Source organism: Canis lupus, chromosome 27 (genome assembly GCF_003254725.2).
Source record: "Canis lupus dingo isolate Sandy chromosome 27, ASM325472v2, whole genome shotgun sequence".
NCBI classification, from domain to species: Eukaryota; Metazoa; Chordata; class Mammalia; order Carnivora; family Canidae; genus Canis; species Canis lupus.
In genome coordinates this window covers 6,762,290-6,784,544 of record NC_064269.1, presented here as the reverse complement: position 1 = coordinate 6,784,544, position 22,255 = coordinate 6,762,290, and the positions used below count along the sequence as shown (strand labels likewise).

General features: G+C 52.3%; 1 protein-coding gene across 2 annotated transcripts in view; it reads right to left on the bottom strand.

Annotated features, from left to right (window-relative positions):
* COL2A1 (collagen type II alpha 1 chain) overlaps positions 1–6,934 on the bottom strand; it is a 30,668-nt gene extending 23,734 nt beyond the window's left edge. The window contains exons 1-6 of one of the 2 annotated variants that reach the window (XM_025477408.3): positions 6,685–6,934; positions 2,150–2,356; positions 698–714; positions 462–494; positions 325–357; positions 170–223 (exon numbers count right to left, since the gene is read on the bottom strand). In XM_025477408.3, coding sequence (XP_025333193.1) covers positions 170–223; positions 325–357; positions 462–494; positions 698–714; positions 2,150–2,356; positions 6,685–6,769 — 429 coding nt within the window. In that variant the 5' untranslated portion in view covers positions 6,770–6,934. The remainder of the gene's footprint in view (positions 1–169; positions 224–324; positions 358–461; positions 495–697; positions 715–2,149; positions 2,357–6,684) is intronic. The other variant, XM_025477409.3, reaches the window with a different exon arrangement.
* Positions 6,935–22,255: the final 15,321 nt, after the last annotated feature.

Here is a 22,255-nt window from a genome sequence, read left to right as displayed (position 1 = left end):
GAAAGAGAACAGGACACGCACATGAAGCAAGGCCTACTCAAGAACCACCCGTCCACGGGCTGCCCCTGAGGAGGTGGTCGAGCACATGGTGGGGCGGCGATGAGTGGAGGGCGAGACACTCAGGGGACCTGGGCAGCCCACGTGGGTCAGGGAGCATTTCTCAACTCACTTTTTCACCTTTGTCACCACGATCACCTCTGGGTCCTTGTTCACCTGCAGGTCCCTGAAGGCAAAGAAAATGTTGAGATGACGGCATGGCCCGGGGGGGCCTGCAGATCGGTAACTTGAGGAAGGGATGGTGGAAGGGATTTCTCCCTTTCTTACCTGAGGCCCAGGAGGTCCTTTGGGTCCTACGATCTGTGAGACAAAGAAAGAGACACCCACAGGAGGGCATGTTAGAGGTAGCCCAAGATGCTGACCCAGTTGAGACCCAACCCCTGTTGCGAGTAATTTGTACTTACATCCTTGATGTCTCCGGGTTCTCCTTTCTGTCCCTGAAACATGACACAGTCTGAGGATCGATCCATGCAAGCCCACCAAGCCCCAAGCACAAAAGCCTGCCCTGCAGCCCGAGCATTGAGGTGCCCCCTAAAACAGCCCTCCACTGCTGCCTAAAAACCACGGGCTGGGTGAGCATAACATTGCTTCTGAAAAAAGCAAAAAAACAAAAGAAAGAAAAAAGAGAGAAAGTCCTTACCTTTGGTCCTGGTTGCCCTGCAAGTGGAAAAATAGAGAAGAATGAAAAATTTGTGAGATGGAGAAGGACGAAGAACAAGTGCTTGTCACTCCCACGCTCTTGAATGAATTACACAAAGACTAGGACACAACCCAGGAAGGAGGCAGCTTCCTGTCCTGCTGGGATGTTAGGGTCACCGGGGTCCCGGGGTTGCTGAGGTCCCTTGAGGCACAGAGCCGACCCAGACTCGGTTATTGAAAAAGCAGCCAGCATGCAAAAGAATGGAGCGGGGCGTGTGAAGAGAAAACCAGGAGCTCAAGATCTAATTAGCACCAAGAAAGGAAGCACAGAAGCTGGCAGAGGGTCCGAGCCTCTTCCCTCCTCATAGGGTAGGAAGCCCTGCCCGCGGCCCGAGCCCTCCCTGAGGAAGTTAGGGAGTCAGAAGGGTCTTACGTTCAAGCTGGGTCTCCTCGAAGCAAGCACAAAAACACAGCAGGGCATAGGAGTTACAGAGGGCATTGCAGCCAGGGCCATCCCAAATCAGTGACCCCTTCCCCCTTGTAGCAGCACAGTAGTGAGGCAATCAACACTTCCCTCCACACAGGCCTCAGAAATGATCCGAAAATCCGAACCACAAAGGCAGCTCGCCAGTGTTGGGGAAGTGTTAAGGAAGGGCAACTCCTTGCTTCCAGGTCAACTTGCTTCCCCATTGGATGGGAAGGGGAGGGTGAGGACCACCGGAGGGGCCTGGCCATGTGCCTCCCCCTCCTTCCCCCCCATAGGGAGATGGGGCCTGTGTCCAAGTGCTGGGGATGGGTCACGTAGGCCCAGGTGGGCCCGCAGCACTGGTTCTGGCTGGGAGCAAATAAACCCACCAGGGCTCAGGCCTGCAGGGCTCCAGCCCCGCCCGCCTCCCAGAGCCCGGCTCCTCCTTCCCTTATTAACTTGCTTCTTAATTGGCAGTTAATTCCAAGAGAGGTAAAAACAAAAGAAAACTGCCACCACTGTCCCATAGTTCAAAGAGGGAGCCTGTCTTCTGTCTCCCTACAAGCCGGCGGAGACTCTCCCCACTGAAGACCACATATTCAGTGGATACTTAGTGGTCTTCTAGCTGCGGGTGAGAGGACTCTATCTGTGGTTTGGCCCACGGACCAGGGCATCTCCCTTGCGGCTCTAGGGATTTGCGGAGACGATTCCAGAGAGGATACTTTTGTGGAATCACATCTGTCCTTCCATATCTTGGAAGTGTATTTTTTGGGAGGTTTTAGGTGAGGACCGCCCCCGCTAGTGTCTCAGGCTCATTCAATTTCAACCTGCAAGCAAGACGTGGCCCTTCCTTTCAGCCTCAGCTGCTGGGGTCCCATGGATAACCAGTCCCTCTGTTTCGCAGAGATGACCAGCATCCATGGGAGGGCATTTGCTGCACCTGCAAGTAATTTATTTATGTGGAACAGGAAATAAATAAATTACGACCACTGGCAGTGGCGAGGTCAGTTGAGCAGATGGGACAGCACTCTCCGAAGGGGGTCTCGGGGCTGAGGCAGTCTTTCATGTCTTCACAGATTATGTCGTCGCAGAGGACAGTCCCAGTGTCACAGACACAGATTCGGCAGGGCTCGGGCTTCCACACATCCTTATCATTATACCTCTGCCCGTCCTGCACACAGCTGCCAGCCTTCTCTGCACCAAGGGCAGGGCAGGGGAAGCAGAGAGCAAAGGGAAGGAGGGGGTCGGGGGCCAGAAGAGAAAAAGAGAAAGAGGTTGCAGTCAACTTGACATCATTCAAATGTCGAAGAATGCGGGCTCTGGCCACCCAAACATAGAGAACTTGAACATTATTTTTCTAAGCCATCATTCGATCTTCTTGAATAAATTCAAGGCGTATTTATTGTGCACCTTGCGCTATGCTGTCTGTTGGCCCGTGGAAACCAGGACCCAGCCATGAAGGTGACGGGGTGCTACCGGCATCTAGCCTGGGAGAAGCCTGAGGGGGCAGAGGTGAGCTGCACGGGGAGCTGGGGGTGAAACCCTGAACGGGAACTCAGGGACTTTAAAGATGAGGACAGGGGAAACTGGAGAAGACCCCCACCCACCCCCACAGGAACAGCCAGCCTCCAAAAGCAGATCTATGGGGCAGGGTTGGTGGTGAAAGGAGGGGCTGTCAGAATGAGGACCATATCCAGTTATTTAAATCATATTAGAATCAGGATTCTAGGGGCACCTGGGTGGCTCAGTGGCTGAGCATCTGCTTTTGGCTCAGGGAGTGATCCCGGGGTCCTGGGATCGAGTCCCGCATCCCCCCCCCAACCCCCGCAGGGAGCCTGCTTCTCCCTCTGCCTGTGTCTCTGCCTCTCTCTGTGTCACTCATGCATAAATAAATAAAATCTTTTTTAAAAAAAATCAGGATTCTAATTCAATTCCAGGAGGAGGATAGGCCGATTCAGACAATACACTTGGGACCCAAGCAGGCTAACAAAATACCTTGGGAGGCAGAAGGACCAAGGCCCCCTACCCCCCCCACCCCCCCCACCCTCGTGCTGACCTCCAGCCCCCCCCCCCCCCCCCGCTGCTGACCTCTAGCCATAGCCCTCCCTGGAGCGACCCTAACTTCATCAGAAGGCAACACCTCAATGTGGGGGGGCGGGGAGGGCGCAGGGGGCGTCGAAGGCCTGGCCAGGGCTAAGATGAGCCAGTCCGGGCCTCCTGCAAGAATGCAGCCCCGGCGCGGAGCGGCACGGACTCGCCCCTCTGCACCAGCGCCCTGCCGTCTGGAATTCACCCTGCAGACGAAACCTGTGCTGACAAGAGCGCTCCCGGGAGCGCCAAGGGCCGAGGAGCCGCACCACGTGCCAGGGAGCGCCCAGCGCTGTTTTTCTCATCAAAATCTCCAAAGCAGTGGCAGCTGCGGGGGAGGAATAATAGGAAAGAGCCACAAACCAGGTGGGCGGAGAGAGAAATGGGCCTGCCTGCGGCTCTGGAAGGAGACTCTGAAAATCGGAAGATAAATCTTTTTTTTTTTTTTTTTTTTTTTCTTTGCCACCGGGAGAAACCCGCTCCGGCCTTTAGGCGAGATGATCCGGGCGAGGGTCGGGGGATCGCAGGGCGCACCCTGCGTCTCCCAGGGCTGGGCTGCAGCTGTAGAAAGCAGGCGGCGGGGAAGGGGAAGGCGGAGAGGTTAATGGTCTCCCATCCGGACTCAGGAAAGGCCCGATCTCACCCAACAGGGCTCCGAGTGGAAAAAAAAAAAAAAAAGAAAAAGAAAAAAAGAAAAGAAAATGCTGGGAGCAGGGGGTGCACCGGCCTGCGGCTCGGATTTCCCGGGGAGGGGCGGCCCGGGATGCGCGGGGGCGGGGCCGGGGCGCGGGCGGTGGGAGGCGCGGGGGGACTCTCCTGGCGGCCGCTCGGGCCGCGGCTCGCCCACGGACACCGGGAGGGTGAGCAGTAGGATTAAATGACTGGCCCAGAAAGGAGCCAGCCCCGTAACCGGATCCCCTAGGTGTGGACGGAGGAGCCCAGCGCCACCATAATTGCTGCTCGCGGCGGCCGCCGATAGCATCCCGGCGCGCCCGATCCGGTTCCCGTGGTTCCCGCCGCGCCGCATAAAGTGCTCCTTTGTCGCAGGCCAATTAAAAAGTTACCTCTTTCGGGGAACTGTTTTTGCTCCGCCGCCGCGCTGCGCAGGGCTGGAGCCCGGGAGGTGGCGGCGGGCGGGCACAGGGGGGCATTGTGGAGAGGGGGTCGGGGGGTCCGGGGGCGCCCGCCGGACCTCGCCGCTCATGAATGGGGCTTTTCTCGAGCGCACACAGAGCCCGATTCACGGGTCTCCGCAAGGAACCCGTTTAAATAAATACGGGCAGCATTTCAGCCCCATCTGGAAGCCATCGCTGCCAATCTCCCAACGCAAACAAGCCTCACAAAGGAGGATTGAGGTCTCTCCCCGCAGCCGAGGGGCACTTTTGGAGGCCAGGGCTGTGAAATGCAGATGTAGGTCAAAGACAGCGCCTCCCATAAGTTTCTCGAACTCGTGGACGGATGGGGAGGAGGGGCGTGCCCCCGCTCTAGGTTTCTGACATTCCTGACGTCCACGCAGACGGTGCCTTCCCCACCCCACCCCCCCACGCCGCTTCTCTGGGTCCCCTGACCCCTCGGGTAAGGGGGTCACGGGGCTGGGATGCGCCGGGGAGCAAAGTCAACCGCCCCGACGCATTCCCCCCACCCCCCACCCCTGGGGAGAAGGAGGAGCGACTGGAAGATCTGGGCCCCAGAAGCCCTGGAATTCGCTCGCTCCCCGCAAAGCTGCGGCGGTGAGAGCGCTCTGCCCCTTAAGTGAGTGCCTCTAATGCCAGATGCAGAATTGGGGGGTGATCTTAAAGTCACTTAGCTCATTTCACCGTGCACTAAGCAGAGGTCAGTTAGGAAGACAGCTGTGTGGGGATGCACAGGCAGAGCGAAGACAAAAATATGGTCAGTCCGAGCCTGGGGATCACTTAGAGACGCACCGTGTTCCAACAAGTGCCCGGGAGCGCGCCGCCAGCGGAGCGCGGAGCTGGACGACCCGGCCAGGATCTCCTGCCCCGGACTCCCTGCGGCTGCGCCGGCGGCCCCAGTCCTGCCCCCGCCCTGCCCCCGCCCTGCCCCCGCCCTGCCCCCGCCCTGCCCCCGCCTGGGTCAGCCGCGCTGAGGAACGGAAAGTCCTCCTGGGCCCAGGGCCTTCCAAGCCGTCTCTGGAGACTGCCTGGTGGCGGGAGAGACCAAACAGAGCCTGGTGGGCAGAGGGATTTTGATTTCCCCTCTCATCCTCCGCCCCCCACGAAAAGTTTCCCCCCGCGATTGATTTACAATCTGTAACATACAAAGACGGGGCTGGAATCCCAGCCATCGGAAACATGCCCAAACACGTGGGGAAAAAAAAAAAAAAAAAAGAAGAAGAAGAAGAAGCCTCTCTACCTAATACACTTTCCAGGCTTCGTTTGTCCTGAATATAATCCCAGACGGTGGGACTTTACCAAGGGAGGCGATGGAGAGGTGCGATCCGAACCGCCTCTGGACTAGACTGTAAAACTGTCATCCCTAACTATATCCAGTTGAAATTGTTACAGCAATTGGCCATCTGTGCCCCCCTCCCCTGCGCGCGCGCACACACACGCACACACTCAGCCTGCAGCCTGGCTCGGCGAGTTCCAGAAACTTAGAAGAGTAACTCATTGTAGTACCTCCGGGATTTGGAGAGGAAGACCGCGGGGAGGGGGCGCTATTTTCTGGGGCGTCTGAAAAGCACGGTCTGGTTGGAATGTTATCGCCTTTCAGATGGCCTCTCCTCCGGGCAGTTGCTGGACCCGTTAAGAGGCAGGACGAAAGCCGAGCTGAGACTGGGGGCCGCACCTCGCCCCAGAGCCAGCGGGGAGGGGAGGAAGCTGCGAGACGCGCCGGGGTCTCAGAGCGCGGCTGCGAAGCCTCTTTGTGGCCTCGGATTTCAGCCCCGGTTTCAGAGCGTCTCCTTTGTCTGACTCCCCCTTTGAACCCTCCAGCCACCAACCCCTGGACGAGACTGCGAGGTCAACCCTTCGGCGCTTCCTCGCGCCCTCGCTAGGGCGCGTCCCACCTGCTCCTAAGGCCGAGGGGCCGCGCCGGCGCTTCGGGGCGGCGAGGTGCGTGCGTGTGCGCCTGCCTGCTTCTCCACGCTGGCGGAAAGCAGCGCGCTCACAGCTGCGCGCAAACCTCTCCACCCGACACTGCGCGGGTTTCAGATTCCTGCGCGCCGTGGAGAGCGGCCGACGCCTCCACCTGCGAGCCGCACAGGAGGACGCTCGGGCCGGGCGCCCTAACTCGCGCAGCGCCGCCAGGTGAGCTCCTGCGCATCTTGCGCCCCAGGCCCGGCGCGCCGTGACCCCGGCGGCCAACTCCAGCCCGGACCCGCCGCGCTCCAGAGCCGGAGACGGCGCGGGGGAGGGCGCGGCGGGACGGCACAGGGGGGCGCGGACACAGCGAGGTGGCGTGGGGCGACTTACGGACATCCTGGCCGTGACACCGAAGGACAGCGGCGACGAGCAGCGTCAGCAGCACCAGCGTCTGGGGAGCCCCGAGGCGGATCATGGCTCACCGCGGGGCCTGGCGGCGAGGCGGCAGGAGCTCGGCGCGGGTCCGGGTCTCTACCGCGCCCTCATGCAGGAGGCCTTTGGAGCAGGAGGAGGAGGCAGGAGACCCGGCAGCCCAGCAGCGCTCTGCGTCTTCTCGCCTCCGCGGAGCCCGTTATATGCGCCCGGCCCCTCTCGAGACTGGCGAACTCGCCCAAACCGCGGGCCGCCCCCGGCCCCCCGCGGGGCTGTAACCTGAGACCCCGCCCCCGGAGCCGGCCGGGGCCCAGCCGGAGCCCGCACCTGCCCGGGCCGGACCCCCCTCTCCGCCAGCCCTGCTTCCCGGCCCCCGCCCCCCACCCCTAGTGTGCTGAGTGGCCTGATCGGGCGGGGCGCGGAGCCGGCTGCCGTCCTCCCCCCGGCCCGGGGCTGCGGCGCTGCCCCCTCCGACCGCAGGCGGGAAGGGGGGCCTCCGGCCCCTCCCCTCGGAGTTCTGCCCGGATCGGAGGGGCGGGGGGTGTTTGCAGAGGCGCAGGCCGCGAGCCCTAGACCGTGGACGGAAAGACTTGGGAGGGAGCAGGGAAAGTGGTAGAAAGAGGCAGCGGGGGAGGGCCAGGGGGGCTCCGCGCCGGGGCCTTGCGCGGGGGGCAGGAAGGAGGGCGCAGGGGGAGCTCGCGATGCTGTCTGGAACCCTAAATCTTGGAGACGGGCAAGCAGGGCCCGGCCTGGGGAGCTGCCCCGGCCTACCTTCTGGCCGCTTCCCGGAGTACCTGGCCCGGGGGCTCCCACCTGAAGATTCGGAACAGCAGCTCCCAGCCCCTCCCCCATCCAGCTTCTCGAAGAAAGAGCCTCCTCTGGAGCCTTGGCAGACGGTGGCCGGAGCCCATCGCCAGGAAAGGGGCCGGTGTGTTGCAGCACAGAGGGAGACCTGTGTGGAGGGCTGGGGGCGGGGGCAGGCCCCGGGAAGGGGGCTCGAGCGGCCCCGGAGGACCGGGGAGCCGAGGCGGAGCGGAGCTTGCTGCCCAGGTGGGGGACTGTCTAGTTCCAGGCTCAGACGTGGTGTCTGCTCTTCCTGGCCGGGGTCCGGGAGGCCCGGGGGGAGTGGGCACCGGTGCCCGGGCCCCGCGGCTCTGGCCAGGGACGGCTGGTCACTGCTGCAGGCCTGTCCAGGGAGCGAGGAGCCTGCTCCAGCTGGCCCGGTTCCGGGAGCCGGCGGAGGAGCCAGGATTTCCTAGTTGGCCCCCTGGCCCTGTGCTGCTTCCCACCTCCCCTCACCTTGCCCCACCAGCACCCTGGGGCACCTTGGCCCCATGCTGCTCCGGGCTTCTGGGGAGGCCCAGACATGCTCTTCTCTTGGCTCCTGGTCTCTCCAACGATATTAGAGAGGAAAGGACCCCAAATAGGCCTTCTTCCTCTTGAGGACATGGTTTTCTATCCCTGAGGACTGTCAGGGCCCTCAAAGAATTTTAGGAAAAATACAAACTTTCATGAAACTCGGACTTTGGGGTCTGACTTGACCGAACTCCCCTTCACAGCAGTGGGGTTTCTGCTGCCTTTTCCCCCTGGGAGTTGAGGGCACTTGGAAGAAGCTACTTGTATCACCCAGGCTTCGGGCTTCCATCCACCAGGAGTTCTGGGCTTCCCCCTCCCTCTCTCCAATCCCTCACGCTTTGAAAGTTCTCAGAGTAGAGCCCGGAATTCCAAGTGTGCAGAACTTCTGTGCACGTGTGCTGGCCAGAAAGAGAAGTCTCGTTGTTTAAAGAGATGCCTCTACGTTTTGTGCAGTCTGGATGGAGGTGGGTAAAGGATCGAACCACCGGTTCCGACTTCTCTGCCTGCCATGGGCCTTCTCTCGCTCTTTTCCCAGCCTCCTGTTCAAGAGCTTGCATTAATAAGCTCTGTGCCTTTCCTCCCTCGGCCCCAGCCTCTGCCAGGAGAAAGCAGGTCTCATGCCTCAGTGTCCCATGCCCTCCTTGGGGTCTTGAGGCTTGTCTTCTGCCTGGAAGGTAGGATGTCTAAATCCCATGCATTTCTCGAGACCCCCTAATGCAAGCCCCCCCCAGAAGTCGTCTCTGATATCACTAGAACATAACATCTCCCTGCCTTTCTGAATCCCTCTGCATCCACTATTATAGTCTATGCTACATACCTTTTGTGTATGGTTTTCTTTGTTTTTGTTTTGTTTTTTACCTTTGTATTCATTGGTTTTATCTTAGCAATGAGCCTGCGAGCCTCCTGGGGACAAGAAGAGTGCCTAGCACAATGTTAGCCCACAGGAGGACTTAGGTAAAGCCCTGTGAGGTAGTCCCTGTAGATGCAAAATATGATTTCTTTTATGATACAAGCAGTACATAGGCAGCTACAAAGTGAGGCATTCATTCAGTTGACCTCAAATAAAAGTGGCCATAAAAATCCAACCAAAAAAAAAAGTTTTCGTGAAAACCACTCAAATATATGAAAAAATCAAATCCTATTTCAAGGTGATCTAGTTTGGTAGGCAGTGACATGCAACATACTTCTGGGCTAAGCTGATCTAGATTTCATCCTCTAACTCTGTGATTCATCTTTGCCAGTGAACTCTTTCTACATATAAGAGCTGTGGCGTCTTTCCAGTAATCATGTTTCATCTGTGAATACAGTTTAGTTCTCCACTCCCTGTGGGGGAAAACAGAAGTTTTTTCATCACAGATGAGAATTGACCAAAGCAAAATAAAATTTAAAATTTAAATTGGCAAAGCCAAAATAAATTATGGAAATTATTTAGATTCTAAAGTCAACTAGACACCGATATTAATATTTTACCCATTCATGAATCCAAATAACTACCATTTAAAAACCTCTAATTTGTGACTCAGACTAAAACTGAACCTGTATGTGGCAAAAAAAATAAAAATAAAATAAAAAAAAATCACGGATTTGGGGATGACTTACCCAGCAATCTCATTATAGCCAAGAAGCTGAAAAGAAGAAAAAAGCAACCAGTGAGCAGCAGAAGAATCGCCACTCAGAATTCTGAGCAGCCAGGATTTAGGTCATGTACTAAAGCATACACACTTTATGCATACTGGAGTCCCTCTTGCTCAGTGTCCAGTTGATTCATAGTTTAGATATTCTGGTTAACAGGTAATGTCATCTGACCTCCCCCAGTTAGATGCAGAAAGGTAAGGTAGGAGAGCAGTTGTGGGATGAAAACACAATAAGAACAGCAAGAAAGGACAAGAAGAGAGGAGATAGAAAAGCAATGAGAAGTTGCCACAGGGATTAACAAACATGGTAGCCTAGGGCCGACAGGGTTGGGGTCAAGTGCTCTGAGGTCCTATGTGGCTCCAGGGAGTATCCTGGTTTATAGCATTTGCTGCTGTCCTGTGGTTCATAATGACTAACTTAAATGTCCAATAAAATGTTCACTTCAGTGTAATATGGCCTCTTCGAAGAGGCAGGGAAATCTGTGTTACATTTTAGAAAGGTCTCCATTAAACTTAATGAAAATAAGTGTGAGTTCACTTAATGTGACACATCTATCCAGGCAGTGCTAAATTGATGAGGAGGCACCTCGATGTCCAGAACTGCAGACGTGGAATCCAAGAGCTGCCACTTTCCCCACATGGTGGAAGGAGGCATCGATGGCTGAGGATGAAGCTCCCCCATGGCCTCATCATCCACTACACCCTTGACGCCCTATGTAGGTGTACTCCCCACGCCTCCCTGTAGGGAGAATGTCGGACAGACACAATAGCTCCATCTACCCCAAATGAGATCGACTCAGTGAGACAGCTGGATTAATCCAGTCATTTTGTATTGTGAAATAACTGTTCCACTGTGTTCTCCTTGTGGAGGGATATTAAATTTAGACTTATGTAGACACAGACTCACTGGGAAAGATATTTGTAGGTAGACTGTAAAGGAAAGATCTTTCTCTCCCTCGGCACAAATTCCATTTAAAAATAGTGATAAAGTGAGGAAGGATTCACATTCCAAAGAGGTAAACCCACCCCAAATATGGCAGGTGGTGAATGCACACACTTCACTCAGCCTCCAGCCACACCTCACCCAGACGGCCGTGGTGGAGGGAGAGCAGGTCCGGCTCACTCAGTGACACTCAGCTTCTATTGGTTGGGCTCAGTTCAGACAACTTTTCAAGACGTGTTTGTTTTCCTTTGGCATTTTTGGGGAAGAGTAACAGAATCAGGACAGTTCAGGATAGGGTTTCCAGATTTATGGTGTACATTCCACTGCATAGGAGCATAAATGCGTCACTCTGTATTCTCGAACGCAAACAGCGTCAAGAATCGCAGTCTCCTTGGCCCTTTCTCAGCACCACGCGAATCCAGCTCAGCACTCCTACTGAACACCTTCTGCTGTGTCAAATGGGGAGACAGGATTAAGGACTGTCTTTGAATTTGTAAGGGAAACACAAACAGACTGCAAAAAAAAAAAAAAAAAAAAAAAAAAAAAAAAAAAAAAAAAAAAAAAAAAATCCTGTAAGGAAGGTACCCTCCTAAAAAAAGAAAAGGAAAGAAACCACAGAGAAGGGGCGGGGGAGCAAGAACAGCATTCTGGAGGCCATAGAGGAGGCTGGGGAAGGTTTCCTGGGCCAAGTGAGCCTCTGGGATGGGTGGGGTTTTGAAATGCACAGGTATGGCGAGAGCACAGGATGGCTCCTATCACAAGGCCAACAGGCCCACAAACCGGAAGACATGGCCAAGGTCCCAGAAGAGTATGGAGTCAGCTGTGGGGGCCACTGGGAATAAGACGTGGCACTAAGGTTGAGATCTAGGCCACACACAGAGGACGCCATGAATGCCACTGGGTGTCACCGAGTCTGGCCCAGACCTGCCTTTCTTACTTCCCCTCTTTTCCCTCTTGGACTTCTCTCCTACTAGGTAGGCCTTGGAGGAACAAGAGAAAGATGTCTGGGTTTTTCAAAGACTTACTTTTGGAAGAAATACAGAAATGATCTTCCCATTTCACTTTGTTTCTTTCTTTCTCTCTCTCTCTCTCTTTTTTTTCAGAGGCCTTTCATACAAAATCTTGTGTTTTCTTAAAAACACGTGGCATTCAAGCTTTAGGGAACACATGTCTCTCTCATCAGCTCTTGTATGGTGCTGGGGTGAAGGGAGAAGCGTACATGCCTCGTTGCAGAGGTGTCCGAGCACTCGCACCAGAGGCTGCATGTGAAGCATCAGAAGCTTGTCCAGCCACGCCGGCCGTCTCTAAGAGCCAGAGAGCATTTGCCCTGGGCACTCGTCAAGCAATGGCACAGTGCAATGGCTCCAGGGACACCCTTTAGGGGCCACAACCCCGCAAGACATGCGTAAGTGTCTGCTTCTGTCTCCCGTCTCTCTCTCTCTCTCTCTCTCTCTCTCTCTCTCTCCCTTGAACTCTACACTTACACTAGTACCAGCACCGTGGAGTTGTGCCCTTAGTCAATCATTCATTCGTCCAATCATTCGTCTGTTCCTCAAACCTGCAGGGAAATCCTATGTGAATCTGTCCTCATATCCTCCTTGAGAGCAGGGCCTGTGACTTAGACATTTTGAGTCTCTGTAGCACGGTGCTGTTACAGAGGAAGTGCTCTAAATTCTTGCTACTGGAAGTGTGGTCCATGGACAAGCAATACCAACCTACCCTGGGAACTGTTGGAACAACAGAACCTACTGGATCAGGCCTGGCACTTCACCAAGATCTCCAGATAACTCACATGCCCCCTAGACCTAGCCAAGTGCTGGCCTAAATATTGGTGGGTGGCTAGCTATTTGTGGCCCTGGCTCATGGGGCGGTGTGGCCTGCGGTGACAGATGGCTGGGATCACACGTGCACTGCACCTGCAGGCCTGGCAGGGATGGGGTGGCGGGGGGGCTGAGTCAAGGGGTGGTAGAAAGGAGAAAGGACTTGAGGAGAAAGGATGGACAGAAGGTTATGGAAGAGGCACGACTTTGACAAGCCTGCTGCTGGGGGTGTGAGCCTGTTAACCCTCAAAGGACATCTCCCTCTGAAGTAGGTGGGAGGTCACTTTTCCTGTGCCCCAGATGGGAAATGGGACGAGAGCATGAAGCAGAGGCTGGGTTCCGTGGAGGTGGAGGGAGTGTTGAGGCGCAGCAGGGAGCGGAGGCTGCCGTCCTGCCTCCTTGCCAACAGCCCTTCCACCCTGCCTGCCTCTGGGGGGCTGCTCACCCCTGAATTCTTCCTGGGGTGGGGCTAGGATCATGGGAAGCGAGGCGCCATCCAGGGATGCCTCTGGGCCTGTCAGGGCACGTACACCTTCAGAGAAAGCCAGGTGCCTGGAAACCAAGTTTATTTTGCCCCAGTGGGTGGGGGGGGGCCTGCCCTCCAGGAAGTCCCTGAAAAGCTCAAGGGAACCAGTGGTAAGCTTCTAGTGGGCTCCCCTGCCAAAAACAACCTCTGGAGGGAGCAGGACAGCGTGTGCTCCCTCCTCCACACCGCAAACCCAAGGAGGGCACCTTGTGTGACCTGGCCCAGGCACCTGTCCAGGGGAGCCGGCCGCACTGCGCCGCCCGCCCGCACCCCCGCGGCCCGGGCCGCCCTCGGCCCAACCCCTCCCGGGCACGCTCGGGCACTTGGGGCCCTGCAGTCCTTCTTGGCTGTCCCCTCGCCTGTCCTCCCTCCTGTCCCCTCTCCCTCCCGTCCCCAGCCAGCACTCCCCTGGCTCCAGCACCAACAAGGCACCAGACACTTGCTCAGGGGTGCAGGGGCCACAAGGCACCAGACACTTGCTCAGGGGTGCAGGGGCCACCAGGGGGGATCTGCTCGGCAGGATCCCTGCTCAAGGACGTGACCCCATCAGAGGAGATACAGGAAGAGCCAAACCCAGCGGTAAATAAGCTGCACTATGTCGCGACCAGGGGTGACAGGCGCTGCGCAGGGCCACGCACGGAAGCATCCTGTTCCAGCCTTTAGCTGAGCATGGCTCTTCTGGACACGGCCCCGGGCAGGGAGGCCAGCTGGGCCACGGCCTTGCTAATCTCGTTAGGATCTCCAGAGAGCTGCCTTTTCCCACCCCTACCTTCACCCTCAATGAGAAGTTTCTTCCTCTGGCAGCTTAGCCACGTTACAGGCGAGGCCCCCACCCCACAAGGACAACCCTCCTTGTCACGCAGGGACCCTGTCCTGGAGTCCTCACATCCTTCTCATGTGAACGAGAGGAAAGAACCCCACTTGCACCTAGCTGCCACCTGTGCCGGCCCATCACGATGTCAGTCTAGTGCCATCCTAGTGCTCTAGGCCTGTCACGATGTCAGTCTAGCACCAGTCCCTACTGTTCTTTTGGGTAAACATAACAAGAAATAAGGGTTGCCCTTCAACTTGCTCAGGTTCAACATGGCAAGTGCGCTTCCTAGCTTTGTCCCCTTGGGCGAATTACTCAGCTTCCCTGAACCTCATCTATAAAACAAGGGTAACAGCAATCTCTCCTGGGCTCACTGCTGGGATAAATGAAGTAACGGATGTGGAGCATCCGCAGAGGATGTTACAGATGAGGCTCAGAGTCACATTTATCCTCCTTGCTCACCACCCTAGTTACTGACCCTCACTCATCCCACCTGCTTGCCACACCATGAAAAAGCAATCTCACTTCCCTGGTTTTAATTGAGTCCCATCTTTGTCCTACCAGTTATGTTTCCATGCGTTTGGATTACAACCGATGGCATCTAGGCTGGTCGATGAATATCCTGGAATTTGAGGTTTGCTGTTGAAGACATTTTAATTATTTTTAAATCGGTAACACAGACTCTTGGTGCACAGACTTTCGGTTACCCGAAAGGCACCCTTGGCACTGGGAACACACAGACCTGATACCTGGGCACAGTTTTTCCCTAAGAAGGAGAACTGGAGCTTGTCGTGTTGTCCTGAGGTCTAGGAAGACTAAAATAGCAACTGACCTTCTCAACACTTACCAGGTTAAACAAAAAGACAAGTTTAATTTGACTGTGGAAAGATAAAGGTGGGGGGTGGGGGAGCCACCTGCAAGGCTTTTTGATCTGGTTTGATGAGAAGTTTGAGAGGATCTAACTCAAAGATGTGAGAGGGAGAAGCTGCTGCTTCTCAGGTCAGGAGAGCACCGATATGATCTTTCCCAGACAGGGAGAGCAATTCCGAATAAACGAAAAAGGTGCCTCATCGTATCTAGGTGTTTCTGTGTCTTCAAATCTTGCTTAGAATTGTGTAGCTTTGTTTCTAAATTACTTGCTCTGATTCTCTGTGATCTTTATACTTAACTGCATTAACAAAGGGTTCCATTTTGTTTGGGGAAATATAGTTAAATAGAAAACTGCATGTGCCAGATTCTTCAAACTATCCACAGGTAAAACAGGGTATCCGCCTGGTGTCACGATTGCAGGCAAAGTGCCCAGGAGCCCGGACCGTGGCTTGGCAAATGCACCTAATAGTGAATGTCACATCACTCTTCTATTAGGGTCGTAAAATACCCAACATTCTCCTTGTGAGTTCAGTTACTGTCTTCAGCTCTTGGTGAGCACCTACCAAATGTTTTTTATTTTTATTTTTAAAGATTTTATTTATTTATTCATGAGAGACACAGAGAGAGAGTGAGAGAGGCAGAGACATAGGCAGAGGAGGAGCAGGCCCCATGCAGGGAGCCCGATGTGGGACTCGATCCTCAGACTCCAGGATCATGCCCCCCGAAGGCAGGCGCTAAACCACTGCTCAACCCAGGGATCCCCAAATGTTTTTTAAATGACAGCACTTAGCAAATGTTAGACTCCCCTAATGTTAATGCCTGTGAGTGTCCGTCCAGTCTGGTGTGTTTGTTTGTTATTGGCGTTAAACTGAAGGGCAGGGATTACTTTTGCCCCACACAGTTTCTCAGTGGAGATAACTCTGAATGGTGATAACTCTGGGATAGGCGTCTAGCCTGAGAACTGGTAAATAGCATGATCCGTGCCGGGGTGGGGAGAGAGAAAGGAGATTTTTGAGAAAAGCTGGTGGACGTAAGTTCATGTGTTTATTAAGAGCAGACTTTTTACCAGGGAAGGGCCTTGGGCTGCACAGCTTGCGAATGTGCAGGTGGCGTATCCACAGGCTCACAAACGGAGCTACCCTTCTCTGCTTTACCAGCTTGGAAACATTTCCTGTAGTTGTGGTGCTCATCATGTCTTCTTTCTTTATGCATGGTGAGTTACTCATTAAAGATGTTGCTGTAGGGCTGAGATATGTGAGCTGGTGGAGGGGAGTTAATCATCCCAGAAGGAGTGTGTGCAAGGTGAATCCAGCAGTAGGATGTGGTGAGTGGGAGTGAGAAGGCAGGAAAAAAAGCAATTTCATTACCCTCTTTTCCAGCTAACATTTCGAGGACACCGATATTACATATTGTACTGGAGACACAGATTTACGTAATATTCGATTTCTTCTCTTGAATGGCTTATACATTCTTGTAGATCTCTTGGGCATGAAGCAGTGAAAAGAGTATTGGCCTTGGAGTTAGGAATCTACATCTTATACTGACCTGTGCATCTAACTTGCTGTGTGATCTTGATCCACTTGCTCTACTCCGTGGGCCTCAGATGGTTAATCTGTAAAGTGGGGTGGCTGCATGCAGTTGTGTGATGAGAGGCACCAGCTCCACTTTGCCTCTATCCTTTACCCTAATCCTAACAGAATTTAATTTCACTATCAGTGACCCTCCCGTTGAATCTGAAAATCAACCACCGTGAAGCTAAAATAAGAGATCAACTGGCTGAAAGTTTTTCTACCCAGTGTGGCTAAATCAGAGGGAAACACCTCTGCCTCTGGGACTCAACACCACTCGCCCCATCCTACTTGTCTCCTGGGTCCGTGTCAGAGCCCTGCATTTTCTTGCCTGATTCATGGGCCAGTCATGGGTAAGGAAGCATTCCCAGCGCAACCTGGTCATTAACCTTTGCCAAGCTGACATACCCATTGAGCGGTCCTGGATACAACTCGCCAAGAATGCTGACTGATGCCCAAGTAGGCATCACGTAATCACCTAGTATTTATATAGGGTAGTCTACGGACAAAAGCATGAGTGCTCTAACCTGAGCAAGTATTAATTGAGCACCTAATACAGGCCCAGTGCTTGGGCACTCTGAGGAGAACAGAAGAAATGTGTTCTAGCCCCATGGCTCCCTGCCACCAAGAAAGCTTCAATCTTCAACATTTCAAGAGGTGGTCACTCGAATGGGGTGTCAGAGACAAAGAAATGCTCTAAGACAGAGCTACCTGATAGAACTTTCTGTGCTGATGGAGATATTCTGTATCTGTGTTGTTTACTAGGATAACCACTAGCCCCATGTGGTGACTGGGCATTTCGAGTGTGGCTAATGCAACTGAGGAACTGGATTTTTAAATTTATTTAATTTTAATTAAATGGCCATAGTTATCATACTCTCCTACTCAGCATCATGTCCCTGCTACGCAAAGTGTGTTCTGCAGACCGGAAGCATCCCATCACTTGGGAGCATTTCAAAAATACAGACTATCAGATCCCACTCCTATTGAATCAGAACCTTCCTTTTAAAACAAATGAAAGATTTATTTATTTGAGAAAGAGGGGGTGGGGGAGGGACAGAAGGAGAGAATATCTGAGCAGACTCTACACTGAACGCAGAGCCCAACTCGGGGCTCCATCTCACCACCCTGAGATCATGACCCGAGCCCAGACCAAGAGTCGGATGCTTAACCAGCTGAGCCACCCAGATGTCCCAGAATCCTCCTTTTAATAAGAACCTGAGGTCATTTGTTTACACATTAAGTTTGAGAGGCAAGCTAGTCTAGGACCATAGTTCCCAGCTTGACTGCATATTAGAATCACTTGCATACTGGGAAGCTTTTAAAACTCCCTATGTTATGACTGCACCCCAGACAGATTAAACCAGTATTTCTGGGGGATGAAACCCAGACACCAGTGTTTTTTAAGCCCCCAGGTGATTCCAATGCACACCCAATGTTGAGAACAGCTGCTTTGGGGCCATGCAGCCAGCCTGGGTCACACTCTGATGGATGAGTCCATGTGAGGGCCAGCGACTCAGCCTTAGCCTCTAAATTCACTTGTTGGGCCCTGCTGGCTGGGAAGCCAAAGGGAGTTATTCATTCTCAGCAAGTGTAAGAACTGGCTGGGGCTTATGTTTGTTTCCAGCGCCTAAGTGAGATGTTCATTAGTTTTTGACAAAACACGTCCAAATGCCACAGCACCAAAGGGTATTGAGCCAGCCGGATGACTGAAGGCTGGGAAGGGCTGATTCACTTCCTCACTCTGGGGCTGGATACCCTGGCATCCCAGAACAGTCCCATGAAGGGAGCTATTCTTCCCACCTAGGGTGGAGGCTGCCGGTTTTTCCAATGCAACTTGTCTTCAGCTGCCCCTTACGGCAGCTCAACAAGTGCCCAAGGGTCACTGGGGCCAAATAGAAAAGGTGGGTTTTCCTGAAGAGCCAGACTCTCATCCTGTTGATCTGAACAGGACCTGAGAGGCCCCAACCACTTTCTAGTGATGACTGACATTTGCAGAGATGAGTCTTCATCTCCCAGCGGGTGAAGGTTCAAGGAAAGCACATCTGAAATCAGGCTCTGAAGAAACTGGGTCCCGCTAGTAGCAAGGCTGTCTCAAGGGATGGAGCTGCAGCCCCTGTGTGGGGTGTTGATCTCCAGAGTCTCACTGAGGAATATCATCCTTGACTTGGGTCATATGGAGATGTAAATGGTTCACTTTGGAAGTAAGATCCCCAACTATATGACTATTAGCTCGTTTGTCTTGAGACATGTCCATAGCATTTCTTAAGTCTCATATCCACAGCTCTTCTCATGCATTCCACGCTTGACCTTAGGAGACTCGTCCATACAAGGGTGTCCTCAGGTAGATTATGAGAGAGCCAGCTATGATGTTTTGCCCATATTGGGGCAAGGGAGGAGGGCCGGCACTGGGAGTGTCCCAGGACAGCCAGAGCAAGTGCCTCCCTGCTCTCCCCTCCATTTCCTCATCCACCTCCACCTGCAGGTTACCAAGTATCTTGCAGTTATCCAGGTAGCCTTAGAAAGCGTTGTTAGCCAGCAGGCCCCTAAACCACAAGCCACATCTGAATGAGGTTCGTTGTGCTCTGACTGGATATGGGCCCATTTCCTGGGGAAGAAAAGAGGCAGGGGGAGGATTTTCTCCCCTCCATGGCTGCGTAGGTGAGGTTGTGCCCAGTGGAAAGAGAGAAAGCTGCCCAAATGTTAGCACTTCCAGCTTTCTCAGCTCTATTGCTGTCCTGTTGCCTCTCTGACGACTCCAAGCCACCCACCTGCAACGTTGTCTGGACTGTACAATTAAGACTTTGGGAAATGCTCCCTAATTCTCCAATGACGCTTCATTACCATGCTGCAAAGCTTTAGGGCCCAGCAGGCTACTTGGAGGACAAATAGTCCAACCTTCGTGACTTGGAGATAAGGGAAAAGGGGCTAGAGAGCTGTGCTGTGAGCCATATCGAAGTCTAAAGCTAAAGGAGGGGCAGCCCTGGTGGCACATGGGCAGCCCTGGTGGCGCAGCAGTTTGGTGCCACCTGCAGCCTGGGGTGTGATCCTGGAGACGGGGATCGAGTCCCACGTCGGGCTCCCTGTATGGAACCTGCTTCTCCCTCTGCCTGTGTCTCTGCCCCTCTCTCTCTGTGTCTATGAATAAATAAATAAAATCTTTTTAAAAAATAAAGCTAAAGGAGAAATCAATAATATTGATTCCATATCTATTGAAAATTTTCATATTTCATTCATCATTGATGCCTTAAAAGTCTCTTTATCTAAATGATTGAGCTTTTTTATGCACCTTAAAGTCCACACCCAAGGTAAGTGCCTCACTCTAGGCCTGGCCCTGGCAGGAAGGGTGGAGAGTTCCTCAAGGCAACACTAGTTTTTTTGTTTTGTTTTGTGTTTTTATTTTTTATTTTTTATTTTTATTTTTTTTAGTTTTGACCAGAGGCCAAAGGAGAACTTGGGTCTTCCAAATCTGTGAACCTTCTTCTTCTCTGTTGGCTTCAAGTGCAAAGACCTATCTCTCCCAGTAAGTGGAGAGTTCCAGTGGGCAGGGAGCTGAATTTGTAGAATAATAACACACATTTATTTATTTATTTATTTTTATTTATTGCCCAGCCAGAGAAGCAATATTTGAAAATTAAAGAAACTGCAAAATCATTCCTACATATGGGATTGCTGTTGATGGTAGTGTCGAAATATTGTTACTGCAGTGAGACAATAAGAGGTATAGGGACGCATGCCAAGGTGTGGACTAGCTCCCCAGCCCAACCCTCTCTCACCTGTACTACTTTCCACGTGAGGAAACCACTTCTATTCTTTCCAAGCCCAGGCTGATGACATTCTTCAAGAGTTCTGTTACTCACCCAATGCTCCCAGCATAGAGCACAGCCTTAGGGACATGGGTGAACAACAGTCAACAACCAAGCACTGAGGACCACCTCTTCTTTCTGTGTAGTGGCTGCACGATGTGGCACATTCCTCTGTATGGAGGCACCATGATGTACCAGCTGCTCGTTGATGGACATTCAGTTGCTTCTTTTTGTTCTCTCCCTCCCTCTCCTGCTGTCCCCTTTCCTTCTCAATCTCTCTCTCTCCCCCTAACATTTTGGCTGAGGATAGGCCCCTTTTTTTTCCTCCAGGATTTGGCATCATGTTTGTGATGGTATGTGATGCACACGGTTTTCTCAGAAGAGTACATGTTCCCTGCCCAGAATCAGGGCTGCTCATGATTCACGTTGTCTATCTAGAGGGTCAACTGTGTTCTACTCAAAGGGAAAGCCTGTAAACCCAGATGTATGGAAATCATGGTTTGGTGGTGAGCTTTAAGAGACAACTCATTTTCTAAAGTTTTTGTGAGCATGGCTGCTGGAAAAGCCCATATAGGAGAAAGGAGAGCCATCTTACCATGAACCAAGTTGGGTCAGCTTTGCTTGGGTTACAAAGAAAGGAAAGTACACTTGGTCTTTCTTCTCTCCCTTTATTATGGCTTTCCCAACCCCTCTTTTTAAGGAAAAAAATCATAATTTTAATAACATTTCTAATAGGCAATTCATTCCCATGATTCAAAATGTCTTTTCTTTTTTTTAAGATTCTATTTATTTATTCATGAGAGACACAGAGAGAGAGAGAGGCAGAGACACAGGCAGAGGGAGAAGCAGGCTCCATGCAGGGAGCCTGATGTGGGACTTGATCCTGGGACTCCATGATCACACCCTGAGCCAAAGGCAGCCGCTCAACCACTCAGCCACCCAGGCATCCCCCCATGATTCAAAATTTCGACGGTACAGAAAGTAATCTCCTCCCAGCCGCTTACTTCTCCTCCCAGAGGGAATCAACTTCACCTGTTCTCAGGTTCCCATACAGAGAGATTCCAAGCATACCCAAACAACTGTCTATAAAATTTCCCACTCCCATTACAAATGGTAGAAATCATCCCTCCCATCTCTTAGCACAAAGAAGAACATACTCCACACACTGGTCTTCACACAGGACTTCATTTTTTGTATCTTAGAAATGATTCCCTATCAACCCATTGAAAATATTCGTATTGTTTTAATGGTGGTTTAGTACTCCATACTATGGCTTACCACAGTTTGCTTAACCGGTCCCCTTTTGATGGACATTTGGGCTCTTTCTAGTCTTTTGTTGAAGTAAAGTTGCAATAATATTTATATATATATATGTCATTTTGCAGGTGCACACATTTTTCTGTAGGATTATTTCCTAGAAGCAGAATTACTGGGTCAAAATGGATGTGCATTACATGTTTGACAGATATTGCTAGAGTCCCTTCAACATTGCACATGCCATTCCCTCCAGTGGCACCTGAATGCCCGTTTGACCACACCTTCTCCAGAGCTCCTGCTGTGGTTTATAAAAGAGAAATCTCACTATAGCCACCTGTATGGTCATTAACCCTTCTGGTCTTTGCCAATCTGAAAAGTGAAAAATGGTGTTTCAGTGTGATTTGACTTGCATTTCTCGTATTAATACTGGGTCTTGTTTTGTTTTCTAGGAACTCTTTGTTCATATGCTAAGCCCACTTTTCAATTATATATTTGTATTTTGTATAGCACTTGATCTGTGTGCACTCTGTGTGCAGACCATCAGACCTTGTCTATGGTAAGACTGTTAAGTACCCCGTAGTTTAACATTTTTGTCTTTTGACTTTGCTTATGGTAATTTTGTTTGTTGGCCAGGCCAAACTTTTTATTTTTATCATCAAGTTTATCATGATTTTATGATTTCTGGTTTCATTCATCAATTTCAAAATCCTTTTAGACATCTTTTAGAGTTTGATTTATTACATTTAAACTTTTGAACCAACCACATGCCATTCATTTCATTTTCAGGTGTGAAGTATGAAGCTGACTTCATTTTTTCTTCCAAGTGTCTGCCCAGGATATTTCCTGAGAAATCTGTCTTTCTTCATTGGTTGAAGTGCCATCTCCATATGTAGCAAAGTCCAGGGTTTGTTTGTGCCTGTCTTGGCTCTTCCTCTGGT